The sequence below is a fragment of the Macrotis lagotis genome, chromosome 8 (assembly GCF_037893015.1).
Source record: "Macrotis lagotis isolate mMagLag1 chromosome 8, bilby.v1.9.chrom.fasta, whole genome shotgun sequence".
Classification (NCBI taxonomy): domain Eukaryota; kingdom Metazoa; phylum Chordata; class Mammalia; order Peramelemorphia; family Peramelidae; genus Macrotis; species Macrotis lagotis.
Window position 1 is genome coordinate 182,655,272 of NC_133665.1, and position 24,427 is coordinate 182,679,698.

The following is a 24,427-nucleotide window of genomic DNA, read 5'->3' on the forward strand; positions in this document are numbered from 1 at the left end:
TGGGGTGTGTGTGTGTGTGTGTGTGTGTGTGTGTGTGTGTGTGTGTGAATGTCTGTGTCTCCTCAAGAAATTCTTGTACCTTAGAAAGCCCTCTATGAATTATGCTCCTCTCTAGTTTGTTGGCATTTTCTGGGGGTGGGGGTCTTCTCCCTGCTGGAAATCCCTCAGGCTTCAAAGGCCAGCCCTTGAGTCTCTGTGGGGAGGGAAATCTCAGGAACATGGCATCAGTTTTCTGGTGCTGAGGTCTCTAGACGCAAGGCCGGTTCTCAGATGACGGCCCATTAGCCTGGACACATTCAAAGCTTCCCCAGCTGAGAAGCCTGAACTTGGAGTCAGCATCCAGCCCTGGCTGACCTCAGAGACCATCTAGACCACCTCTTTCATTTTGCCAAAAGGGAAACTGAGGCCAGAGGGTCAGTGTTGGCCAAAGGGTCCCAGAAGCTCCTAGATGGCACCTGGAGGCCAACTTGGGTTGCTCTACAGAGGAGGAGGCATGGAGGCAGGGTGATTTGTCATGGTCACACAGAGCAAGTAGCAGATCTGGATTCCTAGACCCGGGTCTAAAGACCCTGGGGGGGGTGGGGGGGTGAGTGACTCCAGAGTAAGGACAGAGCTCCAAGTTGGATCATGTCAGCTGTTTATTGATTTGTTTTAAAAATAGGTCTTTATTCGCTTTCTTTTTACATGAAGCTCAGTGACAAGTGCTTGTTCAGTTCAGACATCATCTGGCACTCGGTTCCTGTCCCTCCCTCCCTCCCACGCCCCCTTCTTCCCCCCACTCCCCAATCACTGTGCAATTCTGAAATGAAAATGCCAGGAGAAGTATGATAAGCTAAGTAGTCTGGTTTTGTCTGTCCTGGACTGTGGACAGATACCCGTTGCATCCCTGGTGGGAGGGTGGGGTCCAGCCTTGTGAGGCCAGGCCAGCCCCAGTCTGTCCAGGATGAGAAACCATCTTGAGAACCCCAGGTCACAGTCAGGGTGCCCCCATAGAGTCTTCCTCACAGGCACAGACAAAGCCACGGGGGGTCTCCCTGGACAAGCTGTGTCCTCCGAGGGTACAAAAAAGATGGTTCTCCCATTGGGGAAAATTGGAAGAGTAAAATTCACTGATATAAAAATAAGGTTTCCACTCAGAAACATAGTGGGAGCCATTACTTGTTGAAATCTAGCTTCACTCTAGATTCAGCAGGAGATAGGAACTCATGGGATGGGGAGAGCTAGGACCAGGGTTGGAGAAGGACGCTGGCATGGAGGGGATCCAGGGGGGATGCCGTGGAAACATTTTGAGAAAGTGAGGGGAAATAATACTTTACACTCCTGTCGTGCCTTTCATTCGAGCTCACCCAAAGCTTTGCAGACATTCGCTCTGTCAACACCTGTGAGAGGTAGGTTATCATTAAACCCATTTTCATGTGGGTCCAACTGAGGCACAGAGAGATAAAGTGACTTGCCCAACTTCACACGCTAATTTGGCTGCAGGACCCAGCCCAGACCAAGGGGCTCTGGGCCAAGTCTCCCCTGACTACATCAAGATGATGTGTAGAAGCCACATAGGTGTGTTACTGATCTAGGTCACTTGTCTCTAGATTGTGTGTGTGTGTGTGTGTGTGTGTGTGTGTGTGTGTGTGTGTGTGTTCAGAAACACAAGTGGGATATGCAGATGTGGGGGGTTTTATATCTGCATGGTCAGAATTTGATTGGGTCTCAAGAATTATAAAAAGATATTGTTTTTCCCTGAAAAATCCTTCATCCATGGGTCTCTTGTTGTCAGCCCCAATGTGGATTCTGTTTGCCTTGCTTAGTAACTCAGGCTAAGACCCCAAAGCAACTGTGGCTTGGGGTCGAGGTGTCCCTGATACCTCCATTTCCCCCCATGGAGAGCAAATGACTCCGTTTCCTTGTAATGCACCCATTCTCTGGGCAGACCTCCTGAGCCCCAAGGCTGGAGGCTTCAACAGGTGGGAAAAGAGGGGTTTTGCTTTCCATAGAGTCAAAGGGAGAACTTGAACATGGCCAAATGTGTCCTTTCTTTGATCTACTCTGAAATCCATTGTGTCTGATTATGTTCTCTTGGGGTCTGAGGTTTCATTTCAGGAAGAGATGTGTGTGGGGGGTCTAAAGCCAATAGGACTCCTGGATCCCCCCCCTCCCTTTCACACAAAGCCAGACCTTGTAGCCAAAGGCAGTAGCTGCAGAGCAGGATCCTGGCTCCCCCTTGGATCTGGCCCTGTCAGCTCCCACTCCCCTTTAACAAGAGCCCCCTTAAATAGGCTGGTGCTTAGAACCAGACTCCAAGATGGTTTGGCCACACAAGTGAAGTCAATCCTTGTGCAAGCCTCCATCCTCATTGCTTGGCCAGAACTATGCTCCTCAGCTAATGCTCACTCCCAGAAAGCATCTTGCCTTCCCTAAAGTCCCACCCATGGCCCGCCAGCCTTGCAGAAGAGGCCAATAGGGTCCTCCAAAGTGTCTGTGATTGTCTTCGTGTTTTGGTTTTGTTTCTTTTTAATACTCTTACGTGAGTGAGGTGCCTACAGAGAGCTTGTTTCTTGAAGGCCAAGGTAAGACCTCCCCAAGTCCCCCTTATAGAGGAATTCCTTTGTACTTTTGATGATAAAGGAATAGGGGTTCCACCTTCTTCTTCTTCTTCTGGCTAGGAAGAGAGACATCATAGAGCAGAAGGGCGAGTAGGAGATGGTCCCACACAGCCTGCTCATTCTAGGGACAAGGAGGTCCAGACCAGGGGGGTAGCCTGTTCCTGGTCAAGCAACAACTCAGCTGCAGAAATGAAAACAGGCCCTGGACCTCTTCTCCCAGCTGGGCCACTCCCTCACCCTGTGACTTTGGACTGAACTCTCTTAGTGGTAAGAAGGAGAACCAGTGTTGCTGAGGGCCTCCCAGGCCCAAGCAGGATGTGGCTGCTGCTCTGTCCACCTTTCTGTCATATTGTCAGACAAGTCATTGACCATGTAGTTTTACAGAGCAGCCCTGGGGTGGCAGATGCTTGGAGTTGGGTCCTCAGAGAAATACCCAGGGTCTCTCTCTCTCTCTTTCTCCTTGGGGGGAGCCTGGCCCATCCAACTGAGCTTTTCTTCAGTTTTCCATCTTGGTCTGGCAACTCAGAAGGAAGAAGTCACTTGAACTCCAAGACTGGAAGAGACAGCGTCAGTTAGCATCACTTCCAGGAGGGGAAGGGGATGGGGGAGAGGACCATTATTTGCCAAAGTAAAAAAATATCAAATATAACAAATTTATGAAAGCCCATACATATACAGGAAGAGAATCCCATTGTGCTACAGCAGCTAGAGTTGAGAGGTTTCTCAAAACCCAAGGTGCGGCTTCTGCCTGGGCGGTGGCCTATGGGCATCAGCCCTGAAGATAGGAGACTATCTTCCCATGCCTGGAGAGCCCGCCTGTGAGGCTGACCCTGCCCGAGTACTCCCTGTGCTAACACAGCCATATCACTGGGGAGCAGATCTGAGGGAGCAGGGTCAAGGGGTAGCATCTATCCCTGGGAGCCACAAGAAGGAAATCCGCAGAAGTTGATTTTGTCACAAACACTCAGGAAGAAGGTGCCTTGATTGATTGTCATGGCAGGAGAGGATTCTGTTGACCTTTTCCCAGCAGTGTGGGCAGGGAGGTAGGGATATGGGGAAGGAGGGCCTCACACAATGGACTCCCGGTCCCTGTCTGGGGATGTGGGATAGTCCACAAAGTCATCGGTCTGGCTGTACTCAGACATTCGAGCCTGGATGTTGTCACTTGTGGCTCTGGTGACACTGTCATAGGATGGTGGGAGGGATGTGGAGGAGACAGAGTCTGACGGGCCCAAGCGTTGGGAGAAGTTCTCATTCATCTTGTAGGCAATGAGGCCCTCCTGCTCAGGGGCATCATCTCCAGAGAGGGTCCCATCACTGGTCTGCTGCCGGTAGAGGAAGGAGGCATGCTTCACGGACCTCTGCAGCAGGTGTCTTCGGAATGCCCGCTGGATGATAATGGCAGACACCTCCTCATGCTTGCGCCGGAGTGTGGTGGTGATGGGCTCATAGGAGATCTTAGAGGGGTTGGCTGCCATGAACTTCTCTTCCATCTGTATCTTCAGGGCATCCATCTCCCCAGACTCTCCTAGGACCCGCTTGGTGAAGGCAAAGAGGATGTCCATGCAGTGAATGCGGTCTCCACTGACCATGGGCAAGTCCATGTTAATGAGGCTGATCTGGTTGGGCTTGGCAATGCGCAGAGGGTCAGACAAGGCATCTGCAAAGTCCGACAGGGCTGCGTACTCGATGAACTGAGTGGCCTCTGGGTCAAATTTCTCCCAGATCTCATAGAACATGTCAAAATCATCCTCACTTAGTGGTTCTGTGCTCTCCTCAGTGGCCACACTAAAGTTCTCAAGGATGATGGCGATGTACATATTAACCACTATGAGGAAGGAGATAATGATATAGGTGACAAAGAAAAGGATTCCTACAGCTGGACTCCCACAGTTCCCCCGGGAGTTGTTGGTGTTAGGCAAATTGGGATCACAATATGGGGGTCCGGTGTTGAGGATGGGGCTGAGGAGCCCGTCCCAGCCGGCAGACGTGGTGATCTGGAAGAGGCAGAGCATGCTGTTGGCGAACGTCTGGAAGTTGAACATGTCATCGATCCCGGCCTCCCACTTCACGTAGGCGAAGTTGGCCATGCCGAAGATGGAGTAGATGAACATGACCAGGAAGAGCAGCAGGCCGATGTTGAAGAGGGCAGGGAGGGACATCATGAGGGCAAAGAGCAGTGTACGAATTCCCTTGGCCCCTCGGATCAGCCGGAGGATGCGGCCGATCCGGGCCAGGCGGATGACTCTGAAGAGCGTTGGGGAAAAAAAGTACTTCTGAATGATGTCCGAGAGTACAGTTCCTGAACAAAACAAAATAGGGGAGAGGAAGTTACTGCTTGTGTGACCCAGACCTCAGACAGGATGTTCCCCCACATCTGCCCAAAGCCGCATCCTTTCCAAAATACTTCATAATCCCCATCTCAGTCATTCTTTCTGAATCCCTTGCGAGTGGGGTCTAGGATCAGTGCCATCCTTTTAGAATTGGGATCATGAGGATTAAAGGATTAAGATGAAATGCCCAAAGTCAGGGAGCAAGGGCAGAGTAGGACCTGCAAGCCAGGTGTCCAAGATTACAGCATTATGACACAGTAAGCTGCTCAGAGTAAACAAACCCTTACCTCTGCTGCATTCCTTCTAAGCTTTCCTGGTGTCTTTGACCCTTCCACCCAAGTCTCAGAGTGTGGTGATCCACCAGATCATGGCCTTGGCACATTCCCCATCATAACTGTCCCTCCAAAGACCCATACCTATAGACTCTCTGCTCCAGGCAAAGAGTACTTCTGTCAGTTTGTCAGGTTGTAGAGGGGATACTTGTTTAACTCAGTGGTTCCTGAGGTACCAACCCTGTGATTCTGGCACAGGATCATCCAGGTACTAATGAGTTAAGTGCCCCTCTTCCAAGGGGTCCCTCGTCAGCCTGTTTCTTTCTGTCTGTTGTATTTGGCCTTGGAACTTTGAAATTTGTGACTTCTTAGTTCTTGCTTCATTAACTTCTGCCCTATTCTTCATATTACTAGAACTGGAGGATTTTGTTTGTGAGCAGGGAAAGAAAATACTCCATATTCTGGCCTCAACCTAAGCTTCTGCTCTTATTTCCTAGGAAACTTCTAGGGAAAGCATGCAACACAGTGGAACTGACTCTGAAGTCAGAGGAGCTGAGTTCAAATCTGGCAAGATTTGTCCCTGTGTTACTTGGGACAAGTCAGCCTTCCTGGAACTTATTCTTCCATAAAAGGAGAGAGGGACTATGTGGCTTCAAAAGTTTCCTTAAGTTCTTGGATGCAATGACTTTTAAGATCATTTCCATGTCTATAACTCGGAACATACTTCAGCCAAGCTGGAGGATTCACCTTTCTCCAAATGCTTTGGCTTGATTTGACTATCTGGAGTGTTCTCCCTCCTCCATCTCTGCTTCTGAAAATGGGACCCATCCTTCAAAGCCAATTTGGGTGAAGGTTTCTCCTGATCCCCACTCTCTGTCAGTACAGAAGAACTCTCCCCTCTTCTAGGTCTTCAGAGACAGCTTCTTTGTATTAGGGCTATCTGTTGGGTCATTTGATCAATGCAGTAAATAGTGCATTCATAGGCCTAAGCACATCTATGAAGTGTCTGGGGAAGACCTCAAACCCTGATCCCTCTGACCCCTTCCTATGGTGCCCCACCCATTGTGCCCTGGAGGGCCAGGCACTTACCCGCGATGGAAAGGATCACAACTACAAAGTCAAAGATGTTCCAGCTGTTGGTGAAGTAGTAGTGGCGCAGGGCAATGACCTTGATGACACACTCGCCTGTGAATATGCCCACGAACAGCAGGTTGATCTTGGCCAGAATGCTGATCTTCTCTGGACTCTGGTCATCTGTCTCCACCATCATAGTTACCATGTTCAGGCAGATGAGGAACATGATGGTGACATCGAAGGCCTGCTTGGTGACGATGTCAAAGATGAAACCCTGGTATTTGTTCTGTTACAAGGGGAGAGGCCACAGTTAGGAAGCACTATGGGGTGGGGCAGAACAGGCAGAAGACAAGGCCACAGATGGCTGGTGGACCCAGTCACTGCTGGGATATACAGGGCCCTCAATGAGGATGCAGATACATAAGAGAAAGGAAGAAAGATGCGGGGACTCTCAGGAATCCCAGTCATAGACTTTGAACTGGATGAGAACTCCAAGGTCATGTTGTCCAGTTCTTATCTGACTAAGAATCCCCTCTGAAGCAAATCTGATGGTCACTTAGTGTTTGTGTGGAGAGCTTGTCTAAGATGGAAACATGACTCCCAAGATAACCTATGCCACTTTTCATGCATAAGCATCTATTAAACACCTAGGATATGCCAGACATTGGGTTACAACCTGGGATACAAAGAAAACATTTCTCTGCTCTCTAAAAACTCCAAAATTAGCTCAAATGCTTCAGGAGACCGTTTTTACTTCTCCTTATTAATGGTGCCTTCCTTCTATTCATATTATAGATAGTATGTACATAACAGTCATTTGCATGCCACCTCTCCATTAGAATGTAAGCCACTGGAGGGCAGGATGGTGATTTTGCCTTTCTTTGTATCCTCAGAAATTATTCCAGAACTTTGTACATTGTATGCATTTAATAAATATATCATCTATTTATCCATCTATTCATTCATTGAACCATCCATCCATAAATCCATCCATCCATCCATCCATCCATCCATCCATCCATCCAACCAACCATCTACCCATCCATTTTTTAGGGATTTAGGGGCAAAAGGCAGAGAGATGGTATATTCATCTTTAGTTGGAGCCCCACTAAAGGCCAGAACGCTCTAGGGCAAAGATGATGCACACTTTGTTTTGAATCTCTCTGAATCTTACCAGGGGCCGTGGGATTGGTTTCTGGGGCTTCTTGGACCCAAGCTTTTTCATTGCATTGTAATACTTCTTCTGTTCCTCTGTCATGAAGATGTCTTGACCCCCTAAGTGCAGAGAAAGAAACATTCCCATTAATTTTTTGTGTTCTGAACAAACATTTGTGGGGTTCCTGCCCCCTGACAATTGTGGTCCCTCTTCCCAGACAGCAGGGAGTACTAGAACATATGAATTCAACCAGAATCAAGATGGAACCCAGGTACATTGGAGGAAATGATTATTCAGGTCACTTAAGAGGCCACACTAGCAGTCAGGATTGGGGAACATAGATCTGAAACTGGAAAAGAACTTGAGATCATCTGGTCCAGCTCCCTTCTTTTACAGTCGAAGAAACTGAAGCCCATAGAAGTTAAGTGATTTGCTTGAGCTTAGAGGATACAAGGGATGGGGTTTGTTCCAAAGCCCCGGGTTCCTAGGTGATTAGCTCCTTGCTTTGAAGTTCAAGGAAGGAGGATCAAGGAATTTATGCTGATAATCTGAAAGTATCCTTGGGCTCAGTCCAGGCTCTGGTAGGAGTTCACTGTGTGGCTTCAGACAAGTGTTTTCACTTTGCTAGATTTTTGCTTCTTCATGTGTAAAATGAGGACAAGGAACTACCCTTTCTTCCTCCCAGATGCCTCAGGTGATGGATTTATCACCCATAAAGTTCTGGATGGCATCATTGCTACTGCTCTGGGTCACCTCTATCATCTAGGTCTTTTAAGGAAAAGCCACAGCATGTGTGAACTATAGAAGTCCCTCTCTCTTCCTCAACCTCAGCCTCCTCTGTCCCTTCCAGTATCACAGTCTCTCTCTCTCTCTCTCTCTCTCTCTCTCTCTCTCTCTCTCTCTCTCAATCTCTGTCCTCAGCTCCAGGTCGACCCCCTTTGGAATACTATGTTCACATTAGGAATCACCTGGCAGGGATGAAACCTGGTGAGCCTTGCATCCAGAATTGTGTGGAAACAGGAAATCTTCCTGAGGGGATGAGAATACCCAGGGAAGGGGACATGATGATCCTTAGTCACCAAGGACTCAAGTAATCTGGTCATCTCCTGGTCTTCTAGAGGAGGCTGGATGGCCATTTGTCAAGTGTCCTGGAGCAGGGGGCTGGTTTGGGGGCCTGGAGATACCTTCCCACTCAGAGATTTCCTTGGAGTACACTCCATAATTTAATTGGAATTTCCCCAATAACTTCCCTGACAAAAGATCACTCAGACTTAGCTCACACACCTTCACTGACAGGTAACTCGTAACCCATCATTGCTGTCTAACCCTATTTTGGGCAACTCTGATTCTTAGGAAGTTTTCTCTCGATATTGCATAGGGGGTAGAGCTTTGGACCTGGGAGTCAAGACAACTTGGTTTCTAATCCTCCCTTAGACACTTTGATTCTGAATTCCTGAATCTCTATAAGCTTCGGTTTTTCTTATCTATAAAATGAAGAGACTCGTCTTGATGACCTTGGGGGTCCCTTTCAGCCCTCAATGTCTCCATCTGCTTCTCTGCCACTCCTGGTTCTGGCCCACAAATCAAATCCTTTCTGGTGGCCTCCAACACTTGAAGGTCTTCCAGCACTCCTTAACTTCCTGAAATTAGCTTCTTCATCACCACTCTCTGGGTTCGGTTATTCAAGCAACTCCAAATCCATCTAATTCTATTGCTTTTGAGACCATCTCTCTTCATCTTGACCAGCCTCTCAGGCTATCATGAAGGACCCTGTCAAATTCTTGGCTGAAATCATGGTGCACTTTCTCCCCTCTCCTCCCTACCAGAACTTTCCAGAGCCCTCTTATGTGTTGGCTTTTCACCATTAGAAGAGAAGCTCCTTGGGGGAAGGGGCAAAGCTTGTCATCTTAATACTTGGATTTGCATTCCCTGTGCTTAGCACAGTCCCTTGTATGGAGAAAGCACCTATCAACTGATTCTTGCCTTGTCTTCACATGCCTAATAACCCTGTCAGCAAGTGGAAATGATTCTGGTTTGACCCGTCCTTGGTGAGCTTGCCGTTGCTATTAGTGACTGCTTCTCTTTCTAAATGATCACTGACCAGCCTTTTAATGATGTATAGATGGGTAGAACCTGGCCCTTCTCCCCATTTTGCTTATGTGCCCTTGGTTTTCCTAGCAGCCTACTGCTCTAGATGGACTGGAGAACTCTGTCTATACAGTTCCATCAATCAATCACCACAAGAATTGCTGGAAAACCAAGAGGCAAAACAGCTCCTACCCTCAAGAAACTTACAATATAATACAATTGTGTACAACCTAAGGGGGAGGGGTGTTTTACAAAGTTAGGTACAGACTAGGTGAACCTTTGTCAAGGACACTTAAAACTGGTCTAGATGATGTAATCTAAGGAAAACTCAGGTGAATATCATTTTCAGGATCCTAGGTCTCTCTCTCTCTCTCTCTCTCTCTCTCTCTCTCTCTCTCTCTCTCTCTCTCTTTCTCTCTTGATAGGTGAGGCCCTCACTGTGTCCCATTGGGCCCAGACGTCACTGTATTTCCCCAATGCAGCTTCCCTGGACTCTAAGGGTCCTGTTTTGTTCCTGGACTCAAGAATTCCTTCTTGGGACTTCAGGCCATCCTATGAAAGCTGGTTCAACCTTCAGTTTTATCTCCTTATAGATTGTAAGCTCCTTGAGGGCAGGCACTACTTTGCCCTTTTCTCGGTATTTCTACAACTGTCTGGCACACAGTAAACACTTAAAAAATGTTCATGTTGATTGATTGGTTACATCAGAAGTCATAGCATTATAGATATAGAGACAGAAGAACCATTGAGTTCAACTCCCTCAGTTTACATATGAGGAAACTGAGACCCAGAGCAGTTAAGTAACCCAAGGAAGGGGAATTTCTCTCTTAACAAATGAAAGCAAACATGAGTGGGAGGCAGAAAGGCTGCATCTTGGGAGAGTACCTGCCCCCGGCCCTGGCCCTGGCCCTGGCCCCAATGCTACCCCAGCACCCCCATGCCCAGCTCTGCAGAACCCGCTCTCTACGTATCTTTTTCTTTTGTTGGTTGAAGTTGTCAATGATAACACCAATAAAGAGGTTCAGGGTGAAGAAAGATCCAAAGATGATGAAAATCACAAAGTAGAGATACATGTAGAGGTTGTATTCCCACTGAGGCTGTTCTTCACACTGTGAGAGAGAGAGAAAGCAGACAAAGGCAAGGGGCAGCTGACCACAGAGCAGCAACAGGAGGACCTGGGCATCTGACCCTGATGGGTGGGAAGTCGAGGGTGCACCCAGGAGTGGAGGTGTGAGGTCAGAGAGTGAGAGCATTCTCCTTCAGAGGGCTGACAGCAGGGCTGTTTGGGACCTGGGTCACAAGACATTCAACATCTCACCTCCCACTTCCAAACCTTTGCTTTGGCTGGCCACCATATATGGAAAATATCTCCTCCTCACTTCTGCCTTTCAGAATTTCTGGCTTCCTTCAAAACTCAGATGGTGTCATCTCCTAAATGAGCCCCAAAGCTGCTGGTACCTCTCCTGAAATTACTCTACTTTGTAAAGATTTTGGATTTACTTATGTGCCAATGTATGGTTTCCCCTGCTCTCTGAAAATCAAATGATTTAAATTTTTTTTAAAATGATTTGTTTTTGTCTTTGTATCTGTGTCACATGGTAGGTATTTAATCAATGCATGGTGGAAGAATGAAGGAGGCTGAAGGGTGGGGTAGGGAAGGGGGGGGATTTGTCCTGGGGAGTGTGGCATAAGTTTGAGTGGGCTGAGGGCAATTTTGGGAGAACTGAGACAGAAAGGGAGATAGAAATGGAAATGAAGATGAAGGCTAAGATGGAGACAGTGGGAGAGCTATAAGAACCCCTCATGAACATCAGAGGCCTTTAGGATCAAAGGTAATATAGAGATGTTGTTGAATTAAAGAAGACAGCATCTAAGGAAACTGTTGACATCTCTGTCTTGAACAACTGAGATTTTGGTGAGGAGGGCCAATTGTTTCAGCCTTTGTCTTTGAATCCCTGGTGCTCAGGACATGACCTGACATACAGTAGGTACTTAATAAATGCTGGTTGAATGATTGACAGCCAGAATGGTTACTTGGAGTTGTGGAGATGATTTGGGAAGATTCTGTATCTATTATTTCTTTTCTTTCTCATTTGGGACTGGGACAAGTTTCTTTTTAAGATTCAAGTAACTGAAAATGCATTTTCTTTGAGTGTCTCTTGAGATATTCCCAATGACCAGAGGAAGTACATGGCAGAGAGGAGAGCACAGTGGTCTCTTTTGAGCATGGCCAGGTTTTAGCTGCTGAAGAGTTTGATTCTGTGGGCCCCCATCCTCCTGGACCACAGTCCCTGGCTCAGATGACCAATGGAACCCAACAGGGATTCACTTGATTGACTTACCCCCCTAGAATCCACAGCAGCATACATGATGTCCATCCAGCCTTTAAATGTTGCCTGGAAGGAAAAGATCTGGTTAAAGACAAGGATGAGGCTTGCATCTCGATCCCTGACTTAAGAAAAAGAAAGCTACTTTGTTTTTCTTGGTTTTTGCAAGGCAATGGGGTTGAGTGACTTGCCTAAGGCCACACAGCTAGGTAATTATTAAATGTCTGAGGCCAGATTTGAACTCAGGTCCTCCTGACTGCAGGGCTGGTGCTCTATCCACTGTGCCATCTAGCCACCCCAAGAAAGCTACTTTTAAAAGAGAGTAGAGCAATAGTCATCAAGGAAGAATCTATAGAATGGTTGCTGGAGAAGGACTGGGGAGGTCTGGAGCTAACTTTTCTGATTTGAGTGAGCTGAGAACTCCTTGAGTGTAGGGGTTACACTTTGCTCTTGCCTTTCTTTGTATCCCTCACATTTAGTCCAGTACACACCGTAGGTCCTTAATAAATGTTGGGAAGGTCTTGGGGTGTACATAGTAGGTCACTGAATTCTTGGGAAGAGCTTTGGTGGGTACACAGTAGGTTCTTAATAAATCCTTGGAAAAGTCTTTGGGGTTATGCAATAGGTCCATAACAAATGCTTGGAGAAGTCTTTGGGGGCACACAAAAGGTCATTGAATGCTTGGGAAGGTCTTTGGGGTACACAGTGGGTCCTTAATAAATTCTTGGAACAATCTTTGGGGGCACATGAAAGGTCACTGAATGCTTGGGAAGGTTTTGGGGCACATAGTGGGTCCTTAATAAATGCGTTGGAAGGTCTGGGGGGCACATAGTAGGTCCTTAACAGAAGCTTGGAAAGTCTTTGGGGCATATTTGGTAGGCCATTAAATGCTTGGGAAGGTCTTTGAGGGCACACAGTGGGTCCTTAGAAAATTCTTGGGAAGATCTTTGGGAGCTCTTTTGAAAAATGAGGAGAAAGGACGAGGATCATAGGAACTCTGAGTTTCTGAAGAGGTTGTCTGTTCTCTTCTACAATGTATCTGCTAATTAGTGCTCACCCAGCCTCCTCTGGAATAGGTCCTGTGATGGGAAACTCCCCCCCAAATAATGATGATGGTGGTAGTGGTGGGCAATATTTATATAGCCCTGAAAGTTTACAGATCACTTTACAAATATTACCTCATTTGATCCTCACAAGTCTAGGAGGCTGATGTGATTATTATCTTCATTTTACAGTTAGGGAAATGGAGGCAAACAGGGGCAAAGTGACTGGCCCAGTCATACAACTCCAGAGTTTCTGTGCCTGAATTTGGACTCAGGACTGCTTGACTCCTGGTATCTTCAAAGGTAGCCCACAGCACTTGGTGGATGGTTCTCATCTTTAGTGAGTTTCCTCTCACATTCAACTTAAACCTGTCTCTTCCAAACCAATGTTCCTGGCTTGGTCAGAAGAGGTCTTAGAGATGGGGGCAGCTAGGTGGCACAATGGATAGAGCACCCACCCTGGAGTCAGGAGGACCTGGGTTCAAATTTGACCTCAGACACTTACTAATTACCTAGCTGTGTGACCTCAGGCAAGTCACTTAACCCTATTGCCCAACAAAACACAATACAGAACAGGTCTGAGCCCTCCTTCCTATGATAACCCTTCATAAACTAACCCTTATTGATTTTCATTTTGATTTCTTACTTGACTGTAAACTCTGGGAGGAGGGGGATCCTGTCCTCTCAAACCTGTTACCTTCTCTGACAGCCAACGTAGTCCCAAATATACACTGAATGAATGAATGAACAAATAATCTCAGATGAATAACATCCCTGTCCTGAGGATGCCATTTTTGATCAAATGTGGATCCAAAAAAACCTTTTGATCTTGGTGATATGAAGATAGAAGAGATAACAGAGAAAAACTTTAAAAATTTAAAAAGTGTCAGATCTAGCTTCCATTTCTTTAACTCTTAAATATTTTCCCTCCGTTCTTACATGGGCATCTCTCCAGAGCCTAGACATAGATAGGGGAAAGGTTATCATTCCCATTTGAAAGATGAACAGATTGAGGCTCAGAGAGAGGAAGTATTCCATCCAAGGTCATAGTCATCCAATTTAATTCACCAGAAGTACTGGATGACTGTTCTATCCCAGGCATTTTTACTACTATGGGGGAATGCAAGGGCAACAGTAGATCAGTCCCAGCCTTGAGGAACTGATATCCATGGCAGGGGTTTCTGATATCATATACAGTGCTTTGCCTACCAAGATAGGCGTCTTGGAGTGCATGTATGGAAAGCACAGTGATACCATTTAAGAAAACCCTAGTGCTCAATCACCTCTTCTCTCTATGATGCCCATAATATTCTCTCTCCTCTGCTGTGGACCTATGCTCCTATGCTCCCTATGCCACCCATTCTTTCTTTGGGGTTTCCCATTTCTCCCTGTAGTGTTGCCTTAGCCTTATAGAGGTTTCAGATTAGTGTGAGAACAAAGGGCTTCATTCAAACTAACAAATGGTTATCCTTCACAATAGGAAGAATCAACAGCTTCCTCAGTATACTCATTGTTCTAGATGTGAACCAGTGTCTGCGCTTTGGACTACACTTATAACACCAAGACAGACATCCTGTTTGGTGGAGACTAGTCGTTGGGTTGACTGACTGATGGTTCCTGGCCCAGCAATTGTCTTGGATACCTCTTTCAATCTGTCTGAGACTTAGAATTGTTCACTGGCAGGGAAGTCGAAGCCTGAGAACTTTCCAAGGTGCTGAAACACTCCCTGAGGAACCTGAGCCCTCTCTGTGCTGAACCTGCCATGGTCCTTGAGCCCCATATTGCTAGAGTAATCTTTGATCCCTCTCCAGCCTGTTCTCCCTCTCAGGCAAAGGACCCCCACAATATGATTGGTAGAGCTGATTTAAATGTAGAAACCCTATTTCAGTGTAGGAGATGGAAGTCCTTCATCTGTGAGACTCACCACTTGCAGAAGGGCCAAGTAACCAGCTCCAACGTTGTCAAAGTTGACTTTCACTTTGATCCAGTGCAGTTCCCCAGTAATGTTGTACAGCTCACACTCACTTTTGTTGTTCACAAAAGTGTAGTTCAAGGGCAGGTCTCCCTCTGTTTGGTTGATACACCTTCCAAACTTTCCAGCAAAGAGATTCACCCCCATGATGCTGAAGATGAGCCAAAAGATGAGGCAGACGAGCAGGACATTCATGATGGAAGGGATGGCACCAACCAGGGCATTAACCACAACCTTGAGTGGGACAAACACAAGCCCTGATTACTTGAAACATCTTCTGGAAGTAACTTCCTTGAGAACAATTAGAGATCTTGTTATATGGACTAACTGGGAAATCCCCCCAAATGATTCAATGGGAACAATATGGGATGGGAGACTCCCTTTTTCTTGTAGGACCTTGATTCTCTACTGGGGGTAGGAAGGTGGAAGAGTGATTAGGAAGCATAAGTTCCCTCAAATTCTAAGAGGAAATGTCCCAACCAAGATACTCTGGAGAGAAATGTCCTACCCGGGGAAGAACTACCTCATCTAAACCCTGGGGATAAGGTATCCTCTCTGAGCTCTAGGGAAGAAATATTCTCCCCCCCACACTCTAGGAGAATTACAAAACAACAATTGAGAGATGCAAGAGAACCCATTAGATTCAAGGGGCATCTAATCTCAAATATACACTACCTGAAAAAACATTTCCTCTACAAAATGCTCGGCCCTTGCTCAGAAATCTCTAATCGAGAGAAATCTATTACCCCCAAAGCAGTCCATTCCTCTGTGTCAGGGAGGATTGCTAATTATTAGGAATTGGCTCCTGGCACATTGCCTAAATCTGTTTCTTTAGGACTATGATCTGCTCCCAGCCCAGCTCTGGGGATCAAATGGATCAAATTTAGGTCTTCTGAATGAGGAGTCCTTCAGATACTTGGAGAGGGCCATTCTGTGGCTCCTGAGTCCTCTCTACCCCAGGCTAAAAATCTCCACTTCCTTCAGACTATCTTTATATGTCTTTTGTTTGAACTTTCTGGAAACTTAGATCTAAGTTCTTAAACTGTGTAGCCCAGAACTAAATTCAATACTTTGGTTGTGGTCTGACCTGAGCAGAAGACAGGGATTCTCATTTCCCTGGAAACCATGTCTGTCTAAATGCAACTCAAGAGGGCACTAGTGCCATATTACACTCTTGACTTAAGTTGAACTTGTGGTCCATTAAGGACTCTAGATCTTTTTCAGAAAACTATAAGTCTTGTTTTCGATTTTATTCTCATGAAGTTGACTTTTTGAACTCTTGTGAAAGGTTTTACTTTTCTCTTTAGTCTGTATCTGATTGCATTAGTAGGGAGGACTCCTCATAAGGAAAATTATTTTACCAATACAGATCAGCAGCTTTTCTTTTCTCTAAGAAAGTTGTCCAGAATCCTGAGAAGTGACATGTCAAGGGTTACGCAGCTGGGATGTGCAAAATCATCCTTGGACTCAGAGCCTCAGGACTTCCATTCAGGGTCCACTATGTCAGCTGACTCTCATTTTTTCCTAACTTCATCTTATTAAATTCATCCCAATGTATTGACTTATCAGAGTTTTTTTTTTATTTTGGATCCTGACTCAGTCATCCAAAGGAAGATAAAACTTCTACACTCTAGGCCAGACATGTTCCAATCAAATTTTCTAGAGCTGCATATGTGCAAGAGTTCTTAGATAGTCTGAAGTGATAAAAGGAGAATGAATGAATGAAAAAACATTGACTCAGTTCTTTCTGATGTGCCATCACTGGTCTCACAGCTGCTTGCCCTCATTACAGCTTACCCCAAGCTCAATGAGTTAGCAGACATCCTCAATAGCTTTGATTTTTTTTTCCAAAGGGAGACAAGATACATAAAACACTTAGCAAAATGTTCAATATTATTATATCTCCCCCTAAAACTGTCCTTTTCTCACCTCCTAGAAGGGAACCTGGAAGAAGCTGGGGCCCCAAAGGTTAGCATGCTGCCATGGAAGGAGTGTTAGCTTCAGAATCAGAAGATCTGAGTTCAAATCCTAACTCTTGTCATTGTCACCTGTTGACCTAGACAAGTCACTTAACCCCTCTCAGTCTTCATGTGCTTCTGTGTAAAAGGAGGGGATTGCTATGACCTCTGAGTTCCTGCTAGCCCCAGATCTAGGATCCCATGTGTGACCTTGAGCAAGTCATTTAATACCAGTGAGCCTATAAAAGGCAGAGGTGGGACTTGATGGTTCTTAGGACCCTTCTAGATTCCTGCCCCAGACTTTTTTGACTTAGGATCCTGGTGTTTGTGGCAGGGGTTAATTTGCACCCAACAGTTCATGGCTCAGCATACAATGACAGGGTTCAAGTGTGGCTCTTCCCATTTAACTATAGCAGTGAAGAAGGGTCCTGTCTTGTTGGTGCTTCCCTTCCACAGACTCAGGGGAAGCAATCTGTTCCTGGACAGTCACATCACATAAATGTGTGGGGTCTTGTCTCCCACTCAGGACCTCTTACCCTCATGCCTTCGAATCGGGACAGGGCTCTCAACGGCCTCAGAGCGCGTAGTGTCCGCAGCGACTTGATGGGTCCCATTTCTGCAAAGCCTAGTGTATTTGCTACGAGACTTATCAGGGAGACCTGGGTAGAGACAGGATGAGAGGACAGGTGGTCAAGATGAATCAAGCTGGCGGGGTCCCAACCCCAGAGAGGGGGCTGATGGGAAGGGCAGGTGTCCAGAGCAGAGCGCACACTGAGGGGTGGGAGAATGTGGGCAGAACTGAGATAAGGCATGATTCCTCATTCCAGTTTGGTTTATCCAATGAATCAAACTGCGTCTTAACATAGTAGTTCCAAAATTCAGTCTTATCCTCTTTAGAATGATTATAGTAGAGACCCGATTAAAGTAAGGATGAAAATGAAAAGAAGTTTCCAAGTTATTTGGAGATCCCCTGTTATCTCCTCCTTTTCTTTTGGTGATTCAACTGCAGGTTTCTCCGTTCTCTGTTAGGCAAGAGCCTGCAGAGGATTCTTTGCTCTGGCTCTGGAGGGTTGACCCATTGGGTCATCTTTAGCGGCTGTTATCAGCAACCATAAAATGACACTGGATATCCCTCTAGTGCTTCCTGCCTCATAACAGGGAAGCTTCAGAATAACCCTTTGAAGTAGGCAGAACAACTATTATCACCCATATTTTACAGAGAAGTGACCCAATGCTCAAGCTAGAAGACAACTGAGATCCTGCAGTTAAGAAATAGTGGATTTGGGTTCCAAGTCGGTCCTAGGCTCCCAATTCATATTACCTCAAAAAGATTGGTGTTATGGGAAGGGAGGGGCTAAGTGGTTAACTTGTGTCTGTTTATATATTTATTCAGCATTTATCAAACACCTGGGGACTGTAGGAGGGAGAGGCAAAGTTTTCTTGAAGACCTCTGGGGATGAGAAGCTCACTCACCTCCTAAAACTGTCCTTTCTACTAATGGTTCTCACTATTAGATGTTTTCTATGGAGTCAAAGTCTGGTTTGATTTAATTTCTACTCACTGAGGTCAAGCTTAAAATTCTGGAAGCCATTTCACACCCACCTGCCCTGCAGGTACTTGAAGTTAGCTGATGGATGAAAATGAGGCTGGTAAAAAAGAACCCTGGTTCCATAAGGCCATGAGGGGCCCTCAGAATATCTAGGCCTCCAGAGGCTTCTTTCTATAGGGGCAGTTGGACCCCAGGTTCTATTCTTGGCCCATTGGGCTGAAGGCAGATAAGAGTGAGGGACACACTCTTTTCGATCAGGATAAAATTTTCTCCTGCCTTTCCCTGGTTGCAGCTCCTTCATTTCAACTCATGTCCATGGATGGAGGATTTCCCCTTCCTATTAAATGGCTGAGCCTGGCCTGCCTGGCCCCAACTGCCCCCAGCACCAACTGTCTGAGCTGGGGGACCCTCAAGGGATGTTCTCTTTAGAGCAGACAGGGCACCATCCAAATAAGCCTTGGTTCTGTCCAGAGATGGGTTGGAAGTGGGATGGCAGAGATGGGGAGAGTTTACAGGGCTTCTCTGCCATTTTCTAGAAGCTGCTCTTTGCCATCATCAACTAATCTATAAACACCTATAGAGTGTCAGACACCATGCCAAATAATGGGTCAGGGGAGTGAAGGGAAGTGTTGGCTGTTTGTAACCATTCTCTGCCCTTTCAGCTCAATGGATTTGATCCATTTAAGAATTTCCTGGGCATCCACTCAGTTCAGCCATGGTAGCCCCTTCTTAACTTTGGGAAGGCTTATGATGATTGTTGATTGATCACCAGTGAAAAAATAGCCTGTCTTCTTCCCCTGACCCTCCATCCTGGATGTCCTGTCTGATTGATTTGGGAGAATCTATGTCCCAGGACTGAGGTGGGTCACCCATTCTTCCCTGCTTCTATCCCTTAGAACCACAACTAGCAGCTCTCAGGGTTAGAGACTGATCTGGAAGGAACCTTTGAGACCAATGTCCTGAGTGACTTGTCTTGATAGACAAGGTTTGAACCTAGGTCTCCCTGCACCCTATCCAATAGGTCACACTGCCTCTGGTACACACTGACTGCTTAGACCAACCTACCTGTATAAGGGGCTCCATACCCTAAAGAAATGATAGGTCTAACCTGTAAAAAGGGCAGAAATCTTGCTTACTGTTGGCCAAATCCTGTCATTCCTCCTGGGTGAAGGTGCATAGTTACTGTTAGCACCTCTAAATTCTAATGGCCTGGGCCCATGCCCTACCACCCAGCCTTAGTTATAGCTAGGCCTCCCATCTACTTCCTCCAAACCTTGATCAGCTTCCACAAGAAGGTCAGCACTGCCAATTGGGTAGTCCTACTCTCCAACACGTTCTGCCAGGGAACACGCACCAGCACACAGACATGGGGGAACATTTGGGAGTGACCGCCCCCAGCCTGCTCTGTCCTCCTTCCTCACACACATGGCCAGCCATGAGGGGCTGCAGGGATGCCCGGCTCCAGCCCCAGCCCTTTGCTGGACATCAGTGCTTGGCAATGTCTCCTCATGTCATATGTCACAGCCTAGTGTGTCAAGCTCCTACTTGGGCCAGAGTCGAGCTGACAGTCAGCCTGACCCTCATCTCTGGCCCAGCTTCAGGGCCTTCTTTGTCTTTGTTCCTTCCCGGCACCGGTTCTCCGAGTCAGGGCTGGCTTTGTGGCTCACCTTGACTGTCTCTACCCAGTGTGAGGTGCTGACTTCCTGGCCCACACCCTGGGCTTCCCAACCCTCACAGGGACCTACCCGGCTCTGGGAGCAGGGGGCTTCCAGGAGTCAAACATGTCAGGTCACCCTTCTCACCAGCCTCACCAGTACACCCTGCCCTTGGCCATACTGGCCTCTCTAGACATGCATTCCTGATTATATTCCCTCCCCTTAATGAACTGGGGGTCTCTTCTCTATGTCATGTTTTCCCCAGGCAAAAGTTTCCTCACTCCACTCATGTGCCATGGTTTAGAGGATCAACTTCTCATCTCACTCACCCCCTCCTCCTCTGGGCTCTCCATGAGTCCTAGGAGTGGGGCCAGACCAGGGACCTGTGATGATAACTGTGGTGGCCCATGGCTTGCTTCCATGGTCAGTGGATCTGTACCCCTGGCTCCTTCCTTTGCCCTCTGGTACTGAGCAGAGGGTTGAACCCTGATTCCCATAACTGCCCTTCCAATATGGGAAGACACTGATCACAAGAAGACTAGACTAGAGGAGAATTCTAGGGGAGAATCCTGGAGGCCTAGTGTCTCATTTTATAGATGAGGAAACTGAGGCCTAGAGACATTATCCTCTCCCTAGGATTCTGTGTGATCTCATCCAGAACAGGTCTTGTGAGCAAGTATCATTTACTTTTTTATGAATGAATGAAGCATTTACTGAGTACTCACTGTATGCAAAATACTCTACTAAACACTGAGTTTCCAAAGAGAAAAAGGCTTTTGGCCAGGTTATTAGATGGGTGAGCTAGAGCAATGTTTCAGACCCAATGTGTCTGAACTCCACTGAGGCATCAGTAAAGTCTTACTGACATCCCAAGGGGCTTACAGTGTGGATCTTCAGACGGAGATGCTAACAAGGTGGCGGCCGATTGTTCACACTATTGTGATGTTGGCTAGCTGTTCATTCTAATGTGATGCTAGTTGCTTGTTCAACTGATGGGTGGCTATTCGCTAACATGATGCTGGCTGGGTGTTCACACTCATGTGATAGGTTAGTTGTTCACACGTACTAATGTGATGCTGGCTGTTTGCACTAACATGGTGCTCTCTATCTGTTCACACTAATGAGATCCTGGCTGATTCTTCACACCGATGTGATGCTGACTATTCACATTAATGTGATGTGATCTGAATATTCACACTAATGCGATGCTGGCTGGCTGTTTACACTACCATGAGGATTGCAGGTTCCATGTCATTCGGACCCTGGCTTCTGGCTGGATGCAACAGCAGACTGCTGGCTCTGATCATTGTTACTCTAGCACCCTTTAGTGAGCGTGGCTCGATTCAGCACTCAGTAGAGCTTCGGGGAGTTCTGTCCTATACTGGGCTGACAAGGAGAATTCCTACCCAAGTGGGCCATGGACACCAATCACTATCTGGCTCCTTTTGGAGCTGTGCCCTCCATCCCTGACCTGGTTTCCAGGCCCTGTCTCCTGTCCCAGCCAGTGCTATGTATTCCAAGCCCAGGAGGGACCTCTGCCTAAACCCTTGTCCTAACCCCCAGATTCTCATCTATGCATTAATTAACCATTAATTAACTATCAGGTACTCTCCTAGGCAATAGCAACACAAAGGTGAAGCCAAAATGTCCTTACTCTCATTCAATTAACCAACAATCATTTCCCAATAAGCACCCACTCTGGGTCAGACACTATGCTGGGTCCTGGAGACAAAAGACAAAACCAAAACATTCCTCTTCTCCACTGATCTGCACTGTTTAAGTGTCTACTATGTGCTGGGAAGAGAAGGACAAAAATCAAAACTGTCCATGCTCACGGGGGGCTCACACTCAGGGGGAATGAGCAACACTCGGAGAAGAGTCTGCAGTGTCCATGGAGAGCCAGCTGGGAGGAGTCCTGCATCCCACTGGCTGACCCCTAGTCCTAGATTCCCGCCCCACCCAGGAAAAAACTGGGGGGCAGGCAAGGGGCATTCCTGGGGGCTAGTGGCTAGGTCAGGAGTGGGCTGGCTCCAAAGAGTAGCCCTCAGGGACAGGTGACAGGGAGACAGACTTGGGACAAAGCCTGGTCAGTCCCCACCCCCCTCTGCCCCTGCCTCTGCATTCCTTTCTTTCATGAGACAGATGAAGAGCTGAGATTTGCCATGTGCTTTTAAGATAATTTCCCTGGAACACAAATTGAGTTGTTTGGGAACAAAACTGATTACAGCAGATTGGGCAATTACTGAGGAGGAAAGTGGGTTTTACCTTGGCAGTCAGCGGGGACCAAGCATCAGGGCCAGGCTCTGCCAGTCATTCCCTATCAATACTTACCTCTTCGACAAGCACCTTAATTGGCACTCAGAGACAATGAGGCATGGGAGCCTCAAGCTATCCTCAACCCGGCTGCTTGTGAGTCTCTCAGCTGGGCACTGACCTTCCTCTCCGAGTGGACTAAACCAATGGGATTGGCAGGGAGGGGTTCCAAAGACCCACACACCTGGCCATGCTACATGGCATCCATTGGTATGTTGAGCCTTCCTCTCTCCTTCTGCCTACCTCCAGGCACCCCTGTTTCCATGAAGAGACCATTATTTTTCTCCTTGGCCTTGATTCTAGCCCTTCTGATTCTCCTCCCACCGTCTTAAAATAGGATGAATCTTGACTTCCTGCATTGAAAACGATGCTTTTGGAATTTTCGGTGGACATAGAGCCCTGGGCTGTGGAGAGGCAGTGTGATGCTATGGACAGAACCCCACATCTGGGGTCAGTAGACCCGAGTTTGGACTCTGATGCTATTACAAGCTGTGTGATCTGAGGCAGACCATTTAATCTCTCTGTGTGGTCCCATTTTAAAGATGTAAATTTGTAAAATTTGTCAAATAAGAAAGTTGGACTTGTTTAGGTAACTCCAAAGTCCCTCCCAGTTCTATAGCTATGAACTGGTGAATTGCTAAAATTCTGGAGCATATGAAAGAGATGGTTGGCGAATGAGTATGGGCTTCATCGAGAAGAGGTTCCACCACACTGAATATCTTTCTTTTTTTTTTTTTAGGTTGTTTTTTGTTTGCAAGGTAAAGTGGTTGTGACTTGCCCAAGGCCACACAGCTAGGTCATTATGAGTGTCTGAGGCCGGATTTGAACTCAGTGACTCCTGACTCCAGGGCCAATGCTCTATCCACTGTGCCACCTAGCCACCCCTGAATATCTTTCTTTGTCAGGTTACCAGATTGCTAAATCGGGGGAAAGCCCCCTACAATTGACAAAGTCTCTCCTGTTCTTCTGGAAGTAGATTCAATAATAGCCTTTTAGGTGGAATTGGAACGAGCCAAATGACCAAAGTCATAAAGCAGTCGTGAATAGTTTGCATTTAGCTTGGAAGGAGGTCTCCAGTGGAGGTCCCCAGGGAACCATGCTTCACCCTGGTCTAATTGCCGTATTTATCAATAACTCAGGTATTGGTGACATCCTTATCACATTTGCAGATGACACCAAGTTGGGAGGGATAACTCATCCTGGCTGGCGGAGGTAGGATTCAGAAAGATTTCTCGGCAGTTCATCAGAATGGGCTACATCTAAGATAAATTTAATAGGGCTAAAGGTAAAGTCTTCCACCTGGATTAGGAAAAAAATCTAATACAAGATGGGAGAGGTGTGCTTCAAAATAGCTCATCTGGCAAAAGATATGGGGGTTTTGTGGATCACAAGTTCACTCTGAGCCACTTGTGTGATACAGTTGCCAAGAATTCTTGATATAATTGTGGGTCACATTTAGAGAGGGTCACAATTAGAGAAGTCTTCCCTGGACAGTCCACACTGGAAGCCTGGGGTCCAGTTCTGGGATCCAATTTTTTTTTTTTGCAAGGCAATGGGGTTAAGTGGCTTGCCCAAGGCCACACAGCTCGGTAATTATTAAGTGTTTGAGACCAGATTTGAACCCAGGTACTCCTGACTCCAGGGCCGGTGCTTTATCCACTGCACCACCTAGCCACCCCATCTGGGATCCAAATTTAAGGGAGACACATAGAAGGAAGGGGTTGTCCAGAAGAGGTCCTGGAGACTGGTCCTGTGGGAAGAGTTAACTGTAACCCTCTGAAAGTCATTTGGAAGAGTAATAACATTTTTTTTAGGGTTTTTTTTTTTTGCAAGGCAATGGGGTTAAGTGGCTTGCCCAAGGCCACACAGTGTCTGAGGTCAGATTTGAACTCGGATACTCCTGACTCCAGGGCCGGTGCTCTATCCACTGAACCACCTAGCCACCCTGGAAGAGTAATAATTTAAACTTCCTCTGCTTAGCTCTAGAGGGTCAGAGCCAAAAGCAAGGATAGAAGCTACAAAGGGGCTTTCAGAAGGAAAAATGTATTTCTCAGTGGAAGGGAGAGTGGTGACAGACCCTGGGCTCT

At 46.9% G+C, this 24,427-nt stretch overlaps 1 protein-coding gene across 2 annotated transcripts in view; it reads right to left on the reverse strand.

The window, feature by feature from the left end:
* Window positions 1-778: 778 nt before the first annotated feature.
* LOC141496603 (sodium channel protein type 5 subunit alpha) overlaps window positions 779-24,427 on the reverse strand; it is a 129,349-nt gene continuing 105,700 nt past the window's right edge. For both annotated transcript variants that reach the window (XM_074199102.1, XM_074199103.1), the window contains exons 20-26: window positions 17,360-17,482; window positions 14,818-15,099; window positions 11,866-11,919; window positions 10,495-10,632; window positions 7,454-7,558; window positions 6,295-6,565; window positions 779-4,902 (exon numbers count right to left, since the gene is read on the reverse strand). In XM_074199102.1, the coding sequence (XP_074055203.1) occupies window positions 3,668-4,902; window positions 6,295-6,565; window positions 7,454-7,558; window positions 10,495-10,632; window positions 11,866-11,919; window positions 14,818-15,099; window positions 17,360-17,482 (2,208 nt within the window). In that variant the 3' untranslated portion in view covers window positions 779-3,667. The remainder of the gene's footprint in view (window positions 4,903-6,294; window positions 6,566-7,453; window positions 7,559-10,494; window positions 10,633-11,865; window positions 11,920-14,817; window positions 15,100-17,359; window positions 17,483-24,427) is intronic.